The 21,320-nt window shown below is 40.3% G+C and overlaps 1 protein-coding gene across 2 annotated transcripts in view; it reads right to left on the minus strand.

Moving 5' to 3' along the window:
- Positions 1-11,388, minus strand: part of mapk1 (mitogen-activated protein kinase 1) — a 59,405-nt gene extending 48,017 nt beyond the window's left edge. The window contains exon 1 of one of the 2 annotated variants that reach the window (XM_062050617.1): positions 10,845-11,388. In XM_062050617.1, coding sequence (XP_061906601.1) covers positions 10,845-10,975 — 131 coding nt within the window. In that variant the 5' untranslated portion in view covers positions 10,976-11,388. The remainder of the gene's footprint in view (positions 1-10,844) is intronic. The other variant, XM_062050618.1, reaches the window with a different exon arrangement.
- Between the last annotated feature and the right edge of the window lie 9,932 nt (positions 11,389-21,320).

The following is a 21,320-nucleotide window of genomic DNA, read 5'->3' on the forward strand; positions in this document are numbered from 1 at the left end:
CGCTGTATTTATTTATTAAAACAAGTGCATTTAAAATTGCAGGGACTGTATATCCCTTGCAGACTGTATTGATATATATTGATATATAATGTAGGAACCAAAAATATTAATAACAGAAAGTAACAACCCCATTTGTGCGAATGAGTGTGAATGAGTGTAAATGGGGGAGGGCGGTTTTTTGGGTTGGTGCACGAATTGTAAGTGTATCTTGTGTTTTTTATGTTGATTTAAAATTTTTTTTAAATAGTAATAATAATTTTTTGTATTTTTTTATTTCTTGTGCGGCCCGGTACCAATCGATCCACGGACCGGTACCGGACCGTGGCCCGGTGGTTGGGGACCACTGTGTTAAAGTATTTGGCAGAGGCTTTTATCCAAAGCGACATACATAAAAAATACATATGAAACAATCACTGTAAACATGATCATTTAAGGGAAGAATGTAATACAAAATATCAATACAAAGTGTCAAGACAGAATAAACTCTCTGCTGCTGCAGCAACAGAGATACAGTCTATAGGTCCCTAAGATATATAGATATCTATACATTGTTTATGTAGAATATACGCATGTTTATATAACCTAATCATATTGTTTCTTGAATTTAAAAATAGATGACCGTTTTTCCCGCATCTCTGGGATTATATTCCCAGTTTTGATCTCGGACGTCTGGTCATTTATAGCATATAAGAATATTTTATTACTGTTAAACAAACTATTAATAATAAAACACGCCAAAACATGTGTCCTTTATCATAGCTACACGTATGACAAAAAATTGCGTGAAAATGAGTGGTATTCAGTGAGGTAAAATGAATTAAATGCGCTGACAGTTCATTGCTCCTGCCAAATGAATTGCACTGAGTGGAGCGGATCACCACTCCAAGATGGCGGCCCGCGTCTCGTCTGCGCCAGTAGGCAGTAGCGCTCCATGCTGCGTCTACTTATAAGATGTCTATGGTTATAGTGTTAGCAGTGAGTTTACAGCCTCACTGATTTAACAACACAGCAAATAAAAGTCACGTTACTTAGCCAATAAACGTTAGCTTACATTCAAAACTTACCGTTCTGTTTGCAACTTCAAATGTCGAACGAAGTTGGAAGTTGTTGCAATTCGTTTTTTGTGGACCAAGTCGTAGTTTTAATACCCGAACGAAACTATCTTTGACTAATTGTTCCTCCCTGGCGCGTTGTTGGAGAGCTATTCTTCGTTGGTTGTTCTGCAATTTGATTGGATGGATGCCGTGGGATGAAAACAATGTGGATCTAATTTGATTGGCTGTTGTACTGACAGACACACACGCTGAGAGAGCGCACACTCCCTGACAGACACACACACCGACACACGTACACTTTGGAAGATACGGAGCGCTCCCGAATAACTTTTTAATCGTTGGGTTTTGGGGAAAGTAGCAAGTCATGTCAAGTCAAAAGGCTCAAGTCCAAGTGAAGTCACAAGTCATTGATGTTAAAGTCCAAGTCGAGTTGCAAGTCTCTTTACATTTTGTCAAGTCGAGTCTAAAGTCATCAAATTCATGACTCGAGTCTGACTCGAGTCCAAGTCATGTGACTCGAGTCCACACCTCTGCTGAAAGGTACATACAGGTTTTGGAGCAACATACTGTATGTTGCCATCCAAGCAACGTTACCATGGACGCCCCTGCTTATTTCAGCAAGACAATGCCAAGCCACGTGGTACATCAACATGGCTTCATAGTAAAAGAGTGCGGGTACTAGACTGGCCTGCCTGTAGTCCAGACCTGTCTCCCATTGAAAATGTGTGGCGCATTATGAAGCCTAAAATACCACAACGGAGACTGTGAACAACTTAAGGTGTACATCAAGCAAGAATGGGAAAAAATTCAACCTGAGAAGCTTAAAAAACGTGTCTCCTCAGTTCCCAAACGTTTACTGAGTGTTGTTAAAAGGAAAGGCCATGTAACACACTGGTGAACATGCCCTTTCCCAACTACTTTGGCACATGTTGCAGCCATGAAATTCTAAGTTAATTATTATTTGCAAAAAAAAAAATAAAGTTTATGAGTTTGAACATCAAATATCTTGTCTTTGTAGTGCATTCAATTGAATATGGGTTGAAAAGGATTTGCAAATCATTGTATTCCGTTTATATTTACATCTAACACATGGGTGTCAAACTCTGGCCCGCCATGTAATTTCACTTGGCCCTTGAGGCGATATCAAATTAACACTAGAGCTGGCCCGCCGGTTATATACAGCGGCGGTGCCGCGGTAATACCGCATTCACCGCTAATTCTCATACTTGCCAACCCTCCCGGGAGATTCCCAAATTTCAGTGCCCCTCCCGAAAATCGTCACGTCCGCTTTTCATCCAGTCCAACGAGTGCTGGCCCAGTCACATACATGGACGCACACACAAGTGAATGCAACGCATACTTGATCAACAGCGATACAGGTTACACTGAGGGTGACCGTATAAACAACTTTAACACTGTTAGAAATATGCGCCACACTGTGAACCCACACCAAACAAGAATGACAACTACATTTAGGGAGAACATCCGCACCGCACCGTAACACAACATAAACACAACAGAAGGAATACCCAGAATCCTATATTATGTACACCTTACACCTTCATAACAATATGTACAATATACTAAGGCTGAAACGACGCGTCGACGTAGTCGACGTCATCGGTTACGTAAATACGTCGACGCACAAAAACGGCGTCGACGTATTTACGTAACCGATGACGTCGCATATTTACGTCACACTACCGTCATGGCGGAGCGCAAAGCAGACTGTGCGAGCGAGGGGGAAAAAATCACGCCAAAAGTGGTCAAAAGTGTGGGAGTATTTCAATACACGGCCTAATAATGTTGTTGTATGCACACTGTGTCGAGCGTAAATGGCCTATCATAGCAGCACAATGGCTATGAACGAGCATTTGAAAAGAAAACCATCAACTAGTCAATCGTCCGCGCGAGTATACGTTGTCATCATTACACAAAAACATGAATGTGTCATTTGTATCTGCTAGGGGTGTAACGGTACGTGTTTTGTATTGAACCGTTTCGGTACGGGGCTTTCGGTTCGGTACGGGGGTGTACCGAACGAGTTTCTAAGCTAAAGCTAACTTTAGCTGCTAAAGTCTTAACAAGCTGCTTCGCTCCTTCTGCGGCTGCCTCTGTCTCAGCACGCAGCATTGTCCCACCCACACAACCATCTGATTGGTACACACAAAGCGTTATACAAAGCGTTATCAGCCAATCAGCAGTGCGTATTCAAAACGTTACCAGCCAATCAGCAGTGTGTATTCAGAGCGCATGTAGTCAGCGCTTCAGCGTAGAGCAGATAGGTGTTTAGCAGGTGAGCATCAGGCAGCGGACTCTCCCCAAATGATAAACACCTCCCAGTCAACTACTAGTAACCTCACTATAAGCTAGGGATGGGCGATACCACACTTTTAGGATTCGATACGATACCGATACTTTATCTTGCCTTTTCATCGATACCGATACCATTAATTTCTTATTGGCAATTTTTGTCAGTCAAAAATATTATTGCTATTGTTATTATTTAAGACAAATCACAAGACAAATACAGACCATTTATACCACATGTATTATGGTCAATATATAATAAAAGTAAAATTAAAATAAATAACATAAATATGACAAATAAATTAAATATTATATATAATAATAATTATATATAATAATAATTAGATATTAGGGCTTTCCAATTAACTGTCAAATCCGAATCGCAAGAAGCTGCAGTTATTTTTTAAAGTTTGTGATATAATTAGCAATTAATGAAATATGAAATAGGTTAATGTTTTCGAAATGTAAGAAATTATGTTACAGATTAAAACCAAAATCACATTCAATCATATATTTCAAGATTTTCTTGGAAAAAAATAAAACTGTAATGCAAAGATGAAGAATCTCCAAATGTTATCCCTTTCTTATCTTGTTTTAAATACTCAAGCAATTTTCAACTAACAGTAAATTCCCCTGTGTGGAAATTATTTGAATTTAGGATAATCATTTAAACAAAAATATTCAGTAAACATTACTAAAAAAACAAAAAAACAATGCCTGTTTTAAGTCAACAATTGGACAACACTGGATATGCCTGGCTGCATCGCTGTCGGCTGGCTGTGTGTGTGTTGCACGTTGACGACGCTCATTCGCTGTCTCCTGTCACGTGACTGGGCCAGCTCTATACTCTGCCAGGTACAGGGGTGTCCCAGCACATGGTAAGTTAAGTAAGTCATCAAAAACATCTGAAAGTGATGCTTGCACCCCCCACACGCCGTTTTTTGGTTTATATCGATACTTTTTTCAGAAAAGTGATGCCAAATGAGTAGCGTGTGAGTATCGATATATCGATACCACAGGATCGATACGCACATCCCTACTATGAGCCCGTTGACCTTCTAGGAATATAAACTGGAGCTCAGCTCACTCGCAGTCCTGGCTTGAGGTGAAGGCTACCGGTAATTAGCTCTCAGTTCCAGCCACATCGACCCCTTCTGAGCGCTTATTTTCAGCTGCTGGGAATATTGTAAACAAGAAAAGAACCAGAGCATGTAGACATGCTAACCTTTCTTCATTACAACTGTTAGTCACTCACTGGAATGAGTAGAATTGGTTATTGTGTACTGTGTTGGACTGGATGTTTATTTTGCACATTTTAAAAGCAATACTTAATGTTTACAGTGCTCCAGAATATTTAGATTGGCACTTTTTTGTATTGGATGTTTATCTTTATTTTTGCACATTTTAGCAAATAAGCAATACTTTCACTTTTGTTGAAATGTTTACACTGTTGTTACAGAATATTTCGTTTTGCACTTTTTTGTATTGGATGTTTATCTTTATTTTTGCACATTTTAAAGCAAAATAAGCAATACTTTTACTTTTGAAATGCTTATACTATTGCAGAATATTACGATTTGCACTGGATGTTTACTTTTATATTTGCACATTAAAAAGCAAATAAGCTACTTTTAATTTTGTTAAATGTTAAAAGTTTTAAATGTTTACATTGTTACAGAATATTTTGTCATGTTGTTGTCAATGTTGACTGAGTGGCCATACTTATTTTTTTTTGTAAATAAAAGCCATGCCTTTTGAAAAAACTGGCCTACATTTATTTTTTCATCTTCATTTTGAATTAAAAAAATAATCGGTAAAAGGAAAAATAATCTATAGATGAATCGAAAAAATAATCTATAGATTAACCGATTAATCGGAAAAAATCATCTATAGATTAATCGATAGAAAAATAATCGTTAGCTGCAGCCTTACAATATACACACTGCAAGTATATATATATATACATATAATGTAGTAACAGACACCTTCATAACAATATGTACAACATATACACTGCAAGTATATATATAATGTAGTAAGTTACTAAATTATATATATATATATATACTTGCAGTGTGTATATTGTACATATTACATATTGTTATGAAGGTGTCTGTTACTGGTAGTAACAGACACCTTCATAACAATATGTAATATGTCATATGTACAATATACACGCTGCAAGTAAATATATAATGTAGTAACAGACACCTTCATAACAATATGTAATATGTACAATATAGTCACACGCAAGTATATATATAATGTAGTAAAAGACACCTTCATAACAATATGTAATATGTACAATATACACACTACAAGTATTTATATAATGTAGTAACAAACACCTTCATAATATTTAATATGTACAATATACACACTGCAAGTAGGGATGATACTCGAAACCGGTTTTCCCGGTTGTTCGATTAGAAAAGAACCGAGTCCTCGGACTCGAATCCCTTTTTGAGAACCGGTACCCGTTATCGAGACCACTATAGTAAAGAAAAAGAGTTGCTTCTTTATTCGAATCCCTGGGACCAATCCCGTCCCAACCAGAAATGCCCCGTGAGACATCACAAGAAATGACGTCACGTAGCTCAGTCATTAGGAGCAGGTAGGGAAAGCAGGAAAAACAATGCACCGGAAAAAGCGCTCCAAGGTGTAATAAAGTTCAAAACAAAAAGGTATAATCCAATGAATAACTTTACTGAGAGATTTGATCAGGGTACAAACACATGACGAACACTTTTACGACCAACTGGAAACATAGCAACAAGGCTAGCAACGCACCTCCTTTACGGCAGCTGTCGCAACGTTCCTAAAGCTACCGTAGCACATACATATATATACACAACATATATGACATCTCCCTTTTTTAACTTTTGTTTTTCTTTCCTTGTAAACAAAACAAAATCACACTGTATACGTGTTGTCTGTCTAATTATACAGTAAATAATGCAGACGAGGCGTGTTGGCTGAGTTCTTGACGTTTACTTTCACAGCGTGCTCATAACCTCATTCTTAGCTGCCGGGTGACGACATGCAACAACACTTTTCGGGGCTACCGCGCATGCTCGTCACTCCCGTTGCATGCTGGGTAGTGTAGTTGTTATATTCCTAGCTCATAACATCACATCTTTCCCCCTATAAAGAAATAATGTTAACTCAAAGTGTATTTCTTTTTTTAGCTTTAACTTTTCATTTTTTAGCATTGTAACCACATTTGCAAACAACTTTTCTCTTCATAGAATTTTCTTTCAATAAAGAAATAAAGTGCAAAAATGTCAAAGCATCATAACAAACAGTTATGTCAAATAGCAGCAGAAGTGCAACTTTTTGGAGAGCTGTATTATTTTCAGTTTTGTGCCAAGGGACTGATTTTATTTAACACTATAGCGAAGGGAATAAGCGGTAGAAAAATGGATGGATGGTATTATTTATACACCTATAGTGATCACAGAGACAAGTTGTTTTTGTGTTACTGTATATTTTTTTTTTACTTAAAAATCCCACTTAATATACTTACTATATATACTATACTGTAACAACAGTCAATATTTATTTATTTTATTGTATTTTTTTAGGAGGGTAACAGTCAATATTTATTTTTTTATTAGATTTAATTTTTTTCTTATATAATAAAAGTGAGCTTTTGTTAAACCAAATATAGTGTGTTTTTTTCCATATACAACAACCTATCTGGACTCGATAAGAGAATCGATAAGGAATCGGTTCGATAAGAGGATTTGATAATAGGCTCGAACTCGATAATTTCTTATCAAACATCATCCCTAACTGCAAGTATATATAGTAGTAACAGACACCTTCATAACAATATGTAATATGTATAATATACACACTGCAAGTATATATATAATGTAGTAACAGACACCTTCATAACAATATGTAATATGTACAATATACACACTGCCAAGTATATATCATGTAGTAACAGACACCTTCATAACAATATGTAATATGTACAATATACACACTGCAAGTATATATATCATGTAGTAACAGACACCTTCATAACAATATGTAATATGTACAATATACACACTGCAAGTATATGTATCATGTAGTAACAGACACCTTCATAACAATATGTAATATGTACAATATACACTGCAAGTATATATATCATGTAGTAACATACACCTTCATAACAGTATGTAATATGTACAATATACACACTGCAAGTATATGTATCATGTAGTAACAGACACCTTCATAACAATATGTAATATGTACAATATACACACTGCAAGTATATATATGATGAAGTAACAGACCCCTTCATAACAATATGTAATACTGTATGTACAATATACACACTGCAAGTATATATATGATGAAGTAACAGACCCCTTCATAACAATATGTAATATGTACAATATACACCCTGCAAGCATATATATAATGTAGTAACAGACACCTTCATAACAATATGTAGTATGTACAATATACACACTGCAAGTATATATAATGTAGTAACAGACACCTTCATAACAATATGTAATATGTACAAGCGGTAGAAAATTGATGGATATATGATATAGTCACAGACACCTTCATAACAATATGTAATATGTACAATATACACACTGCAAGTATATATATAATGTAGTAACAGACACCTTCATAACAATATGTAGTATGTACAATATACACACTGCAAGTATATATATATAATGCAGTAACAGACACCTTCATAACAATATGTAATATGTACAATATACACACTGCAAGTATATATACAGTATAATGTACTTACAGACACCTTCATAACAATATGTAATGTAAAAGGTGCTCCTAGTGAAAACAGAGTAAAAAAAGTTTCTAGGAACTAGAACTTCACTCCAGTGAGCATCCAACTCTTCTTGTCTTTCAAACAGGAAAATAAGCTAACAAGGTGCAAGGCCAAGAATAAGAATACAAACAGAAAGTGAGGTAAAGTGCAAGTACACATTGCTTCACTTCTTTTTACGCTTATGACACGTTTCAAACACTCCACAACCACAGTTCGACCTGGGAACTGACCTATTTGCACCATTTCTATTTGCACCATTTCCTGTGCCATAAACGCAGACTTCCTGCCAGCGTAAAGACACACACACACACACACACACACACACACACACACACACACACACACACACCTGCAGCACATTTGTAAAGCATACAGATGTGTATTGGTGTCAGCACATGTGTAAAGCATACAGATGTGTATTTGCTTCCTAGGTGTGCAAAGACAAGAAGCAACACAAGACATTTACTGGAAATATTGAAGACAACACAAATGTTTCCTTTTGATGGACATGACAACCTAACAATGTCTTTATATGTCCAATCAATCACTTTTTCATGTGCCAATAACTCAAGGTGGATTATTATGACGTCATTGACAATCAATCACATTTTAATGTGTTAATAACTCAAAGTGGATTATTATGACGTCATTGACAGCTGCAATAAGTGGTTTGGATGAAAGGTTTCAGCAGATAAAAGTTGTTTCTAAAAAATAAGTCACTTTAGTTGAAATGAAGTCAAGGTGTTGTTTTTTGCTCCTGCAATAAAATCATTAAATCACTTTGTCAACCACAAGGAAATGTGTTGGGATGAATAAAATCACATTTTGGCTTCATTTAGTGACTGAGCTCAAATAAACAACACATTTTTGGGTATTTCAGTCAAATAAACAACATATTTGGGTTATTTCAGTCAAATAAACATCATATTTGGGTTATTTCAGTCAAATAAACAACATATGTGGTTATTTCAGTCAAATGAACAACATATTTACGTTATTTCAGTCAAACATATTTGGGCCATTTCAGTACAATAAACAACATATTTACTTTATTTCAGTCAAATAAACAACATATTTGGGTTGGAACTTGGTTCAGTCAAATAAACAACATATTTATGTTATTTCAGTCAAATAAACAACATATTTACATTATTTCAGTCAAATAAACGAGATATTTGCGTTATTTCAGTCAAATAAACGAGATATTAGCGTTATTTCAGTCAAATAAAGATCATATTTAAGATATTTCAGTCAAATAACATATTTGCGTTGTTTCCGTCAAATAAAAGACATATTTGGGTTATTTCAGTCAAATAAACGACATATTTACGTAATTTCAGTCAAAAAAACGAGATATTTGCGTTATTTCAGTCAAATAAACAACATATTTGGATCGTTTCAGTTATTTAAGCAACATATTTACGTTATGTCAGTCAAATAAACAACATATTTGGGTAATTTAAGTCAAATAAACAACATATTTGTGTTACTTCAGTCAAATAAACAACATATTTGGGTTATTTCAGTCAAATAAACGACATATTTACATTATGTCAGTCAAATTAACAACATATTTGGGTTGTTTCAGTCAAATAAACGACATATTTGGGTTATTTCAGTCAAATAAACAACATATTTGGGTTATTTCAGTCAAATAAACAACATATGGCTGCTGGTTAGCGCCTTGCATGGCAGCTCCCGCCATCAGTGTGTGAATGTGTGTGTGAATGGGTGAATGTGGAAATACTGTCAAAGCGCTTTGAGTACCTTGAAGGTAGAAAAGCGCTATACAAGTATAACCCATTTATCATTTATTATATATGTGGTTATTTCAGTCGAACAACATATTTACATTTCAGTCAAATAAACCACATATTTGGGTTATTTCAGTCAAATAAACAACATATTTACGTTATTTCAGTCAAATAAACGGATATTTGCGTTATCAATGTCAAATAAACGAGATATTTGCGTCATCAATGTCAAATAAACAACATATTTACGTTATTTCATCGAATAACATATTTGGGTTATTTCAGTCAAATAAACAACATATTTGCGTTATTTCAGTCAAATAAAATACATATTTGGGTTATTTCAGTCAAAAAAGAGATATTTGCGTTTTTTCAGTAAAATAAACAACATATTTGGGTTGTTTCGGTTATTTAAGCAACATATTTACGTTGTCAGTCAAATAAACAACATATTTGGGTAATTTCAGTCAAATAAACGACATATTTACGTTATTTCAGTCAAATAAACAACATTTGTGTTACTTCAGTCAAATAAACAACATATTTGGGGTATTTCGGTCAAATAAACGACATATTAACATTATGTCGGTCAAATTGACAACATATTTGGGTTGTTTCAGTCAAATAAACGACATATTTGAGTTGTTTCAGTCAAATAAACGAAATATTTGGGTTATTTCAGTCAAATAAACGACATATTTGGGTTATTTTAGTCAAATAAACGACACGTATGGGTTATTTCAGTCAAACAAACGAGATATTTGCGTTATTTCAGTCAAATAAACGACATAATTGATGGTTTGTACGCGACTGCTAGCAGTGTTGCTAAGCTAGCGTGCTAAGTTAGCGTCCTAGCGGGAGGTGTGTTGGTGTCTGGTGGCCGCGGGGTGCGCGATGGCCGGCTTCACTTACCACACCATCCCGTAGGCTCCCTCCCCGATGTAGGACAGGTTGCTGTAGCGAGGCCCGACGTCGAACGCCTGTCCGCGGACCAGCTCGGTCCCCGTGCCGGGGATGGGGCCGCTGCCAGCCGCTGTGGCCATGGTGAGCAGCGGGGGACAAGGCAGGACAACGGGCGACTTTTGAGTAGTTTAGTCCGCGGTGGTCGGCCAGGAGGTGGACGGCTGGGAGGCGGCCAGCGGAGTAGTTTAGTCCGCGGTGGTCGGCTGGGAGGAGACAGCGGAGGTCTGCGGTGAGAGCGAGTCAGTGAGTCCGAGGAGGAGGTGCTGTGAGGCGGCCAGGCAGCAGGAAATCATCTGGTCATGTGATCCACTTTCACTTTTCTCTTCCTCTTTTTCCTGCTTTGCGTCTTCACCAAACTTGCACTTTTTATTTGGCTTTAATCACCGACAAGCTCGTTTTTGGACATATTTACTTGTGTTTGGCATTTGAGCAAACATTAGGTGTTAACTCCAACTATAAATGGGACTTCTTAGCCTGTGATGACACAATGTGTCCCCAAGCACAATTGTAGTTTGAGGCATGTGGAATCAATCATGTTTTCATATCAATTATACAAGTAGGGGTGCCAACTTTTGATTAGAGTATTTATATCAGCACAAATCATAGTATGTATTATTTTGTAGTGTTAGAGAAATGAAATTCCAATGATCAATATGAAATTCCAATGATCAATATGAAAACACTAATTATGATGGATTGAAGTAGAAGTCATTTGTCTTGTGGGGACACCTAGTGGCCTCAATAATACATGAAGTTACACCCTGACAAAGCAAGTTAAATAATGCGGACAACTTTGTTACTGGATACTTTACACTTTTTTCTCTCTTTTGACTCTAATCAAAGGCGGTCGCACACCCCTCCTCTCTCCATGCTTGCCTTTGCCTTGTTTCACTTCCTTGTTGCACTGATCTCTACAGTCTAAACCAGGGGTCACCAACCTTTTTGAAACCAAGGGCTACTTCTTGGGTACTGATCAATGCGAAGGGCTACCAGTTAGATACACACTTAAATAAATTGCCAAAAGTAGCCAATTTGCTCAATTTACATTTAACTCTGTTATTATTAATAATTAATTATATTTATCTTTGTGGAAACACTGATAATCTTAATGATTTCTCACAATAAATATATATAGAAACAGATAAATATCAATATGCAACACTTTATTTTTATATTTTCTCTAAGTGCACATTTTTCAAATTGAACATTTTCAAATGATCACTTCTAAGACAGTCTTGTGAAATCACAATATCCCATTTTAACTAGCTAGCCACTAACATTTTTTAACAAATCATGAATTACTTTGCACCATGTTTGTACAAATAATAACTCATGTAAAATACAAAAGTAAACCCTCAAATTTTTAAATCATGTCACACTTTGAACTGGACACCAAATCTGTTATCTGTTTCTTTGTCAGTTAGTGGGAAGCCTGCCATTGCATGCTGTCAACTAGTGTGTTGTACTCTGGTGTGTATCTTGACACTGCAACTCTGAGTGAGTCTTGCATATGTGCATCAGTGAGGCGTGTTCTGTGTTTGTTCTTGATGAAGTTCATGTCAGAAAAGGCTGATTCACAAAGATAAGATTTTTCCTCATTGTTTGCGGAACCTTCTTAATCTTTTGGACATATTTTCACAGCAATCTGGCCTTAAGCTTGATTATGATAAATGTAAAATGTTAAGGATCGGAAATCTAAAGGGAACGTCCTTTCGAATGGAATGCAAAGTGCCTGTTTTGTGGACAGATGGACCAGTTAACATACTTGGTGTTGTTGTCCCAGAAAATCTGGAAGATCTAGGCTCAGTAAATTATGATAATCGACTAAGAAAGCTGGACAAAATTATGCAATTATGGAAAGGGAAATCCCTAACCTTGTATGGTAAAATGTCTATTGCCAACTCGTTAATTATTCCTCAATTTATTTATTTGTTTTTGTCATTACCAGCTCCATCACAAAACTTTTTTAAGATTTATGAGCGGAGGGTTTTCGATTTTGTCTGGAACGGCAAACCAGAAAAGATTAAAAGAAAGGTTTTGTACAAAGAGTATGAATATGGGGGCCTGAAACTTCTCAACCTTGAAGCTATGTGTCTGTCTTTAAAAGCATCAATTGTTCCAAAGATGTATTTAAACATTGAGTGGTACACAAATGTCCTGTTGGACAAAAAACATGTACTGTATCAAAAGAAATTGTATCCTTTTTTACAAGTGATCCCCTCCCAGAGAGTCTGCTGGGAAACATGGTGGGGTTCATAAAGGAAACAATCCACTCATAGTGGTGTTTTCAATTTTATGTGCCAGAAAAAAGAGACGATATTTTGCAGCAGTTAATATGGATAAACTCTAATATTGTAATAGATGGAAAGCCTTTCTTTTGGAAAAATATGTTTGAAAGAGGAATCATTTTTGTCAATGATATTATCAATGAGAATGGTAAAATTATGAAGTATGATGAATTTAGAGCTATGTATGGTGATGCTTGCTCAAGCTTTTCATTTGATCAACTAACTGGAGTAATTGGGAAAAGATGGAAACAAATAATTAATTATGGAACTACTAAATTATTAGTTTGTAAACCTCTAATAAGAAATTCTAGTTGGCAAAAAGGAACTAAAATAAATAGAAAAATATATAATTTTTATTTAATAAAGAAATCTTTGAAGGCTGCCTCATACAACACAAATGGAAAATGGGAGGACTTTTTTGACTGCCCGTTGCCATGGGATGCCATATTCAAACTAATCTATAAAACCACTATCGATGTGCAAAATCGTTATTTTCAAATTAAAATTATTTATAACTTCCTACCCACAGGGAAAATGTTAAAATTATGGAATATGACAGAGTCAGATGATTGCCGATTTTGTTGTCAGGAGCCTGAATCCACCCTGCATTTGTTTTGGTATTGTCATATTGTGTCTTTGTTTTGGGTGGAAGTTGAAAAAATGTGTTTAAGGATTGGTTTGTTTATGAAGCTTAATGTGGTTTCTGTTATTTTAGGAGAGTTCATTGACAATCATGATTTAGTCAATTTAATTATAGTACTCGGTAAAATGTTTATTTTTAAGGCCAAAAACAGATATTCACTTAGTATTACTTTCTTTAAAACATTTATTCAGTATTTTCTAACTTTAGAAAGTTACATGGTTGAAAACGATAATGATGCCAAAAAACATTATTAAAAAGATGAGAAGTCCTCAAAGGCTTATTTTGAAAGTATAATTATGTTTATAGATTATATGATATCTGTTGTTGTGTTCCCTAATTTGAGTGACCTGGACATAATCTGGACTGTACATAAATGCTTATTTTGAAAATGTAATTTTGTTTATAAATTATATGCAATCTGTTGTGTTCCCTAATTTTTTTCTGTGTACATGAATGAAGGTGTGTGTTGCTGAGTCCGGCTTGGACATTATCTGGACTGGGCCTGGTTTAAAAAACCCTTTAAACAAATCTAATTTCATTGACAACCTGGTCTGTTGAAGATAAGGCCCTTTTTTAAAAAATAAAATAAAATAAGAAATAAATAAAAAACATTTTCTTGGATAAAAAAGAAAGTAAAACAATATAAAAATAATTACATAAAAAATAGTAATTAATGAAAATGTTAGTGGACCAGCAGCCTATACAATCATGTGTGCTTCAGGGACTGTGTCCCTTGCAGATGTGTTGTCTATGTTGTGGGAACCAGAATATTGGTAGCAGAAAGAAATAACCCCTTTTGTGTGAGTGGGTGTGGATGAGTGTGCATAGGGGAGGTTGTTTGGGTTGATGCACTGATTGAAAGTGTATCTTGTGTTTTTTCTATGTAGATTTAATTTTTAAAAAAAATAATAATAATAATTATTATTTATTTTTTTAGAACAGGCCCGCGGGCGACTCATCTGGTCCTTACGGGCGACCTGGTGCCCGCGGGCACCGCGTTGGTGACCCCTGCCCCCTGGTCTAAACAATAAAATTGATCAACTGACCTCTCAATGAAATTGGCAAGATTTCAAGTTGGGGGAAACCTGCCTGTCCCGATGGAACACTTGTTGCTGGACACACCACTAACTCTTGCCTGGAGATCCTTTCAGTGGAGGACATTGAAGACATCTACCTTTTTGGAATCATCAAGCGGTCTGATGGCAGCAGGTTGAACAAGTGCTGACCAGGGTGAGAGACGTCTGATGGCAGCAGGTTGAACAACTGATGGCAGCAGGTTGAACAAGTAATGACCAGGGTTAGAGACACCTGATGGCAGCAGGTTGAACAAGTGCTGACCAGGGTTAGAGATGTCTGATGGCAGCAGGTTGAACAAGTGCTGATCAGGGTTAGAGATGTCTGCTGAACAAGTGCTGATCAGGGTTAGAGATGTCTGATGGCAGCAGGTTGAACAAGTTCTGGCCAGGGTTAGAGGTGTCTAATGGCGGCAGGTTGAACAAGTTCTGGCCAGGGTTAGAGATGTTAAATGGCAGCTGGTTGAAAAGTGCTGACCAGGGTGAGAGATGTCTGATGGCAGCAGGTTGAACAAGTGCTGACCAGGGTTAGAGATGTCTGATGGCAACAAGTTGAACAAGTGCTGACCAGGGTTAGAGATGTCTGATGGCAGCAGGTTTAACAACTGATGGCAGCAGGTTGAACAAGTACTGACCAGGGTGAGCAATGTCTGATGGCACCAGGTTGAAAAAGTGCTGACCAGGGTTAGAGATGTCTGATGACAGCAGGTTGAACCAGTGCTGAACAGGGTTACAGATGTCTGATGGCAGCAGGTTGAACAAGTTCTGGCCAGGGTTAGAGATGTCTGATGGCAGCAGGTTGAACAAGTGCTGACCAGGGTGAGAGATGTCTGATGGCAGCAGGTTGAACAAGTGCTGACCAGGGTGAGCAATGTCTGATGGTAGCAGGTTGAATCAAGTGCTGACTCGGGTGAGAGATGTCTGATTGCAGCAGGTTGAACAAGTGCTGACCAGGGTGAGAGATGTCTGATGGCAGCAGGTTGAACAAGTTCTGGCCAGGGTTAGAGATGTCTGATGGCAGCAGGTTGAAAAGTGCTGAGCAGGCTGAGAGATGTCTAATGGCAGCAGGTTGAACAACTGATGGCAGCAGGTTGAACAAGTGCTGACCAGGGTGAGAAATGTCTGATGGCAGCAGGTTGAACAAGTGCTGACCAGGGTGAGAGATGTCTGATGGCAGCAGGTTTAACAAGTTCTGGCCAGGGGTAGAGATGTCTGATGGCAGCAGGTTGAAAAGTGCTGACCAGGGTGAGAGATGTCTGATGGCAGCATGTTGAACAAGTGATGACCAGGGTGAGAAATGTCTGATGGCAGCAGGTTGAACATGTTCGTGCCAGGTTTAGAGATGTCTGATGGCAGCAGGTTGAAAAGTGCTGACCAGGGTGAGTGATGTCTGATGGCAGCAGGTTGAACAGGTGCTGACCAGGGTGAGAAACGTCTGATGGCAGCAGGATAAACAAGTTCTGGCCAGGGTTACAGATGTCTGATGGCATCAGGTTGAAAAGTGCTGACCATGGTGAGTGATGTCTGATGGCAGCAGGTTGAACAAGAGCTGACCAGGGTGAGATATGTCTCATGGCAGCAGGTTGAACAAGTGCTGACCAGGATGAGCGATGTCTGATGGCAGCAGGTTGAAAAGTGCTGACCAGGGTGAGCGATGTCTGATGGCAGCAGGTTGACCAAGTGCTGACCAGGGTTAGAAATGTCTGATGGCAGCAGGTTGAACAAGTGCTGACCAGGGTGAGAGATGTCTGATGGCAGCAGGTTGAACAAGTGCTGACCAGGGTTAGAAATGTCTGATGGCAGCAGGTTGAACAAGTGCTGACCAGGGTGAGAGATGTCTGATGGCAGCAGGTTGAACAAGTTCTGGCCAGGGTTAGAGATGTCTGATGGCAGCAGGTTGAACAAGTGCTGACCAGAGTTAAAACTGTCAGATGGTAGCAGGTTGAACAAGTGCTGACCAGGGTTAGAGATGTCTGATGGCAGCAGGTTGAACAGGTGCTGACCAGGGTGAGAAATGTCTGATGGCAGCAGGATAAACAAGTGCTGACCAGGGTTAGAGATGTCTGATGGCAGCAGGTTGAACAAGTGCTGACCAGGGTGAGCGATGTCTGATGGCAGCAGGTTGACCAAGTTCTGGCCAGGGTTAGAGATGTCTGATGGCAGCAGGTTGAAAAGTGCTGAGCAGGGTGAGAGATGTCTAATGGCAGCAGGTTGAACAAGTGCTGACCAGGGTGAGAGATGTCTGATGGCAGCAGGTTGAAAAGTGCTGACCAGGGTGAGAGATGTCTGATGGCAGCATGTTGAACAAGTGCTGACCAGGGTGAGAAATGTCTGATGGCAGCAGGTTGAACATGTTCTGGCCAGGGTTAGAGATGTCTGATGGCGGCAGGTTGAAAAGTGCTGACCAGGGTGAGTGATGTCTGATGGCAGCAGGTTGAACAAGTGCTGACCAGAGTGAGAGATGTCTGATGGCAGCAGGTTGAACAGGTGCTGACCAGGGTGAGAGATGTCTGATGGCAGCAGGTTGAACAAGTGCTGATCAGGGTTAGAGATGTCTGATGGCAGCAGGTTGAACAAGTTCTGGCCAGGGGTAGAGATGTCTGATGGCAGCAGGTTGAAAAGTGCTGACCAGGGTGAGAGATGTCTGATGGCAGCATGTTGAACAAGTGCTGACCAGGGTGAGAAATGTCTGATGGCAGCAGGTTGAACATGTTCGTGCCAGGTTTAGAGATGTCTGATGGTAGCAGGTTGAAAAGTGCTGACCAGGGTGAGTGATGTCTGATGGCAGCAGGTTGAACAGGTGCTTACCAGGGTGAGAAACGTCTGATGGCAGCAGGATAAACAAGTTCTGGCCAGGGTTACAGATGTCTGATGGCATCAGGTTGAAAAGTGCTGACCATGGTGAGGGATGTCTGATGGCAGCAGGTTGAACAAGTGCTGACCAGGATGAGCGATGTCTGATGGCAGCAGGTTGAAAAGTGCTGACCAGGGTGAGCGATGTCTGATGGCAGCAGGTTGAACAAGTGCTGACCAGGGTGAGAGATGTCTGATGGCAGCAGGTTGACAAGTGCTGACCAGGGTTAGAAATGTCTGATGGCAGCAGGTTGAAAAGTGCTGACCAGGGTGAGCGATGTCTGATGGCAGCAGGTTGAACAAGTGCTGACCAGGGTTAGAGATGTCTGATGGCAGCAGGTTGAACAAGTGCTGACCAGGGTTAGAAATGTCTGATGGCAGCAGGTTGAACAAGTGCTGACCAGGGTGAGAGATGTCTGATGGCAGCAGGTTGAACAAGTTCTGGCCAGGGTTAGAGATGTCTGATGGCAGCAGGTTGAACAAGTGCTGACCAGAGTTAAAACTGTCTGATGGTAGCAGGTTGAACAAGTGCTGACCAGGGTTAGAGATGTCTGATGGCAGCAGGTTGAACAGGTGCTGACCAGGGTGAGAAATGTCTGATGGCAGCAGGATAAACAAGTGCTGACCAGGGTTAGAGATGTCTGATGGCAGCAGGTTGAACAAGTGCTGACCAGGGTGAGCGATGTCTGATGGCAGCAGGTTGACCAAGTTCTGGCCAGGGTTAGAGATGTCTGATGGCAGCAGGTTGAAAAGTACTGACCAGGGTGAGCGATGTCTGATGGCAGTAGGTTGAACAAGTATTGACCAGGGTAAGAAATGGTTGATGGCAGCAGGTTGAACAGGTTCTGGCCAGGGTTAGAGATGTCTGATGGCAGCATGTTGAACAAGTGCTGACCAGGGTGAGAAATGTCTGATGGCAGCAGGTTGAGCATGTTCTGGCCAGGGTTAGAGATGTCTGATGGCAGCAGGTTGAAAAGTGCTGACCAGGGTGAGTGATGTCTAATGGCAGCAGGTTGAACAAGTGCTGACCAGAGTGAGAGATGTCTGATGGCAGCAGGTTGAACAGGTGCTGACCAGGGTGAGAGATGTCTGATGGCAGCAGGTTTAACAACTGATGGCAGCAGGTTGAACAAGTAATGACCAGGGTTAGAGACGCCTGATGGCAGCAGGTTGACAAGTGCTGACCAGGGTTAGAGATGTCTGATGGCAGCAGGTTGAACAGGTGCTGACCAGGGTGAGAAATGTCTGATGGCAGCAGGATAAACAAGTGCTGACCAGGGTTAGAGATGTCTGATGGCAGCAGGTTGAACAAGTGCTGACCAGGGTGAGCGATGTCTGATGGCAGCAGGTTGAACAAGTGCTGACCAGGGTGAGAGATGTCTGATGGCAGCAGGTTGAACAAGTTCTGGCCAGGGTTAGAGATGTCTGATGGCAGCAGGTTGAACAAGTGCTGACCAGAGTTAAAACTGTCTGATGGTAGCAGGTTGAACAAGTGCTGACCAGGGTTAGAGATGTCTGATGGCAGCAGGTTGAACAGGTGCTGACCAGGGTGAGAAATGTCTGATGGCAGCAGGATAAACAAGTGCTGACCAGGGTTAGAGATGTCTGATGGCAGCAGGTTGAACAAGTGCTGACCAGGGTGAGCGATGTCTGATGGCAGCAGGTTGACCAAGTTCTGGCCAGGGTTAGAGATGTCTGATGGCAGCAGGTTGAAAAGTACTGACCAGGGTGAGCGATGTCTGATGGCAGTAGGTTGAACAAGTATTGACCAGGGTAAGAAATGGTTGATGGCAGCAGGTTGAACAGGTTCTGGCCAGGGTTAGAGATGTCTGATGGCAGCATGTTGAACAAGTGCTGACCAGGGTGAGAAATGTCTGATGGCAGCAGGTTGAACATGTTCTGGCCAGGGTTAGAGATGTCTGATGGCAGCAGGTTGAAAAGTGCTGACCAGGGTGAGTGATGTCTAATGGCAGCAGGTTGAACAAGTGCTGACCAGAGTGAGAGATGTCTGATGGCAGCAGGTTGAACAGGTGCTGACCAGGGTGAGAGATGTCTGATGGCAGCAGGTTTAACAACTGATGGCAGCAGGTTGAACAAGTAATGACCAGGGTTAGAGACGCCTGATGGCAGCAGGTTGACAAGTGCTGACCAGGGTTAGAGATGTCTGATGGCAGCAGGTTGAACAGGTGCTGACCAGGGTGAGAAATGTCTGATGGCAGCAGGTTGAACAAGTTCTGGCCAGGGTTAGAGATGTCTAATGGCAGCAGGTTGAACAAGTTCTGGCCAGGGTTAGAGATGTCAAATGGCAGCAGGTTGAAAAGTGCTGACCAGGGTGAGAGATGTCTGATGGCAGCAGGTTGAACAAGTGCTGACCAGGGTTAGAGATGTCTGATGGCAACAGGTTGAACAAGTGCTGACCAGAGTTAAAGATGTCTGATGGTAGCAGGTTGAACAAGTGCTGACCAGGGTTAGAGATGTCTGATGGCAGCAGGTTTAACAACTGATGGCAGCAGGTTGAACAAGTACTGACCAGGGTGAGTAATGTCTGATGGCAGCAGGTTAAACAAGTGCTGACCAGGGTGAGCGATGTCTGATGGCAGCAGGTTGAACAAGTTCTGGCCAGGGTTAGAGATGTCTAATGGCAGCAGGTTGAACAAGTTCTGGCCAGGGTTAGCGATGTCAAATGGCAGCAGGTTGAAAAGTGCTGACCAGGGTGAGAGATGTCTGGTTGCAGCAGGTTGTACACGTTCTGACCAGGGTGAGCGATGGTTGATGGCAGCAGGTTGAACAAGTGCTGACCAGGGTGAGAGATATCTGATGGCAGCAGGTTTAACAACTGACGGCAGCAGCTTGAACAAGTACTGACCAGGGTTAGAGATGTCTGATGGCAGCAGGTTGAACAAGTGCTGACCAGGGTGAGCAATGTCTGATGGCAGCAGGTTGAACAAGTGCTGACTCGGGTGAGAGATGTCTGATCGCAGCAGGTTGAACAAGTGCTGACCAGGGATAGAGATGTCTGATGGCAGCAGGTTGAACAAGTTCTGGCCAGGGTTAGAGATGTCTGATGGCAGCAGGTTGAAAAGTGCTGAGCAGGGTGAGAGATGTCTAATGGCAGCAGGTTGAACAACTGATGTCAGCAGGTTGAACAATTACTGACCAGGGTGAGCGATGTCTGATGGCAGCAGGTTGAACAAGTGCTGACCAGGGTGAGAAATGTCTGATGGCAGCAGGTTGAACATGTTCTGGTCAGGGTTAGAGATGTCTGATGGCAGCAGGTTGAAAAGTGCTGACCAGGGTGACTGATGTCTGATGGCAGCAGGTTGAACAAGTTCTGACCAGGGTGAGAGATGTCTGATGGCAGCAGGTTTAACAACTGATGGCAGCAGGTTGAACAAGTGCTGACCAGAGTTAGAACTGTCTGATGGTAGCAGGTTGAACAAGTGCTGACCAGGGTTAGAGATGTCTGATGGCAGCAGGTTGAACAGGTGCTGACCAGGGTGAGAAATGTCTGATGGCAGCAGGATAAACAAGTTCTGGCCAGGGTGAGATGTCTGATGGTAGCAGGTTA

Source organism: Entelurus aequoreus, linkage group LG06 (assembly GCF_033978785.1).
Source record: "Entelurus aequoreus isolate RoL-2023_Sb linkage group LG06, RoL_Eaeq_v1.1, whole genome shotgun sequence".
NCBI classification, from domain to species: Eukaryota; Metazoa; Chordata; class Actinopteri; order Syngnathiformes; family Syngnathidae; genus Entelurus; species Entelurus aequoreus.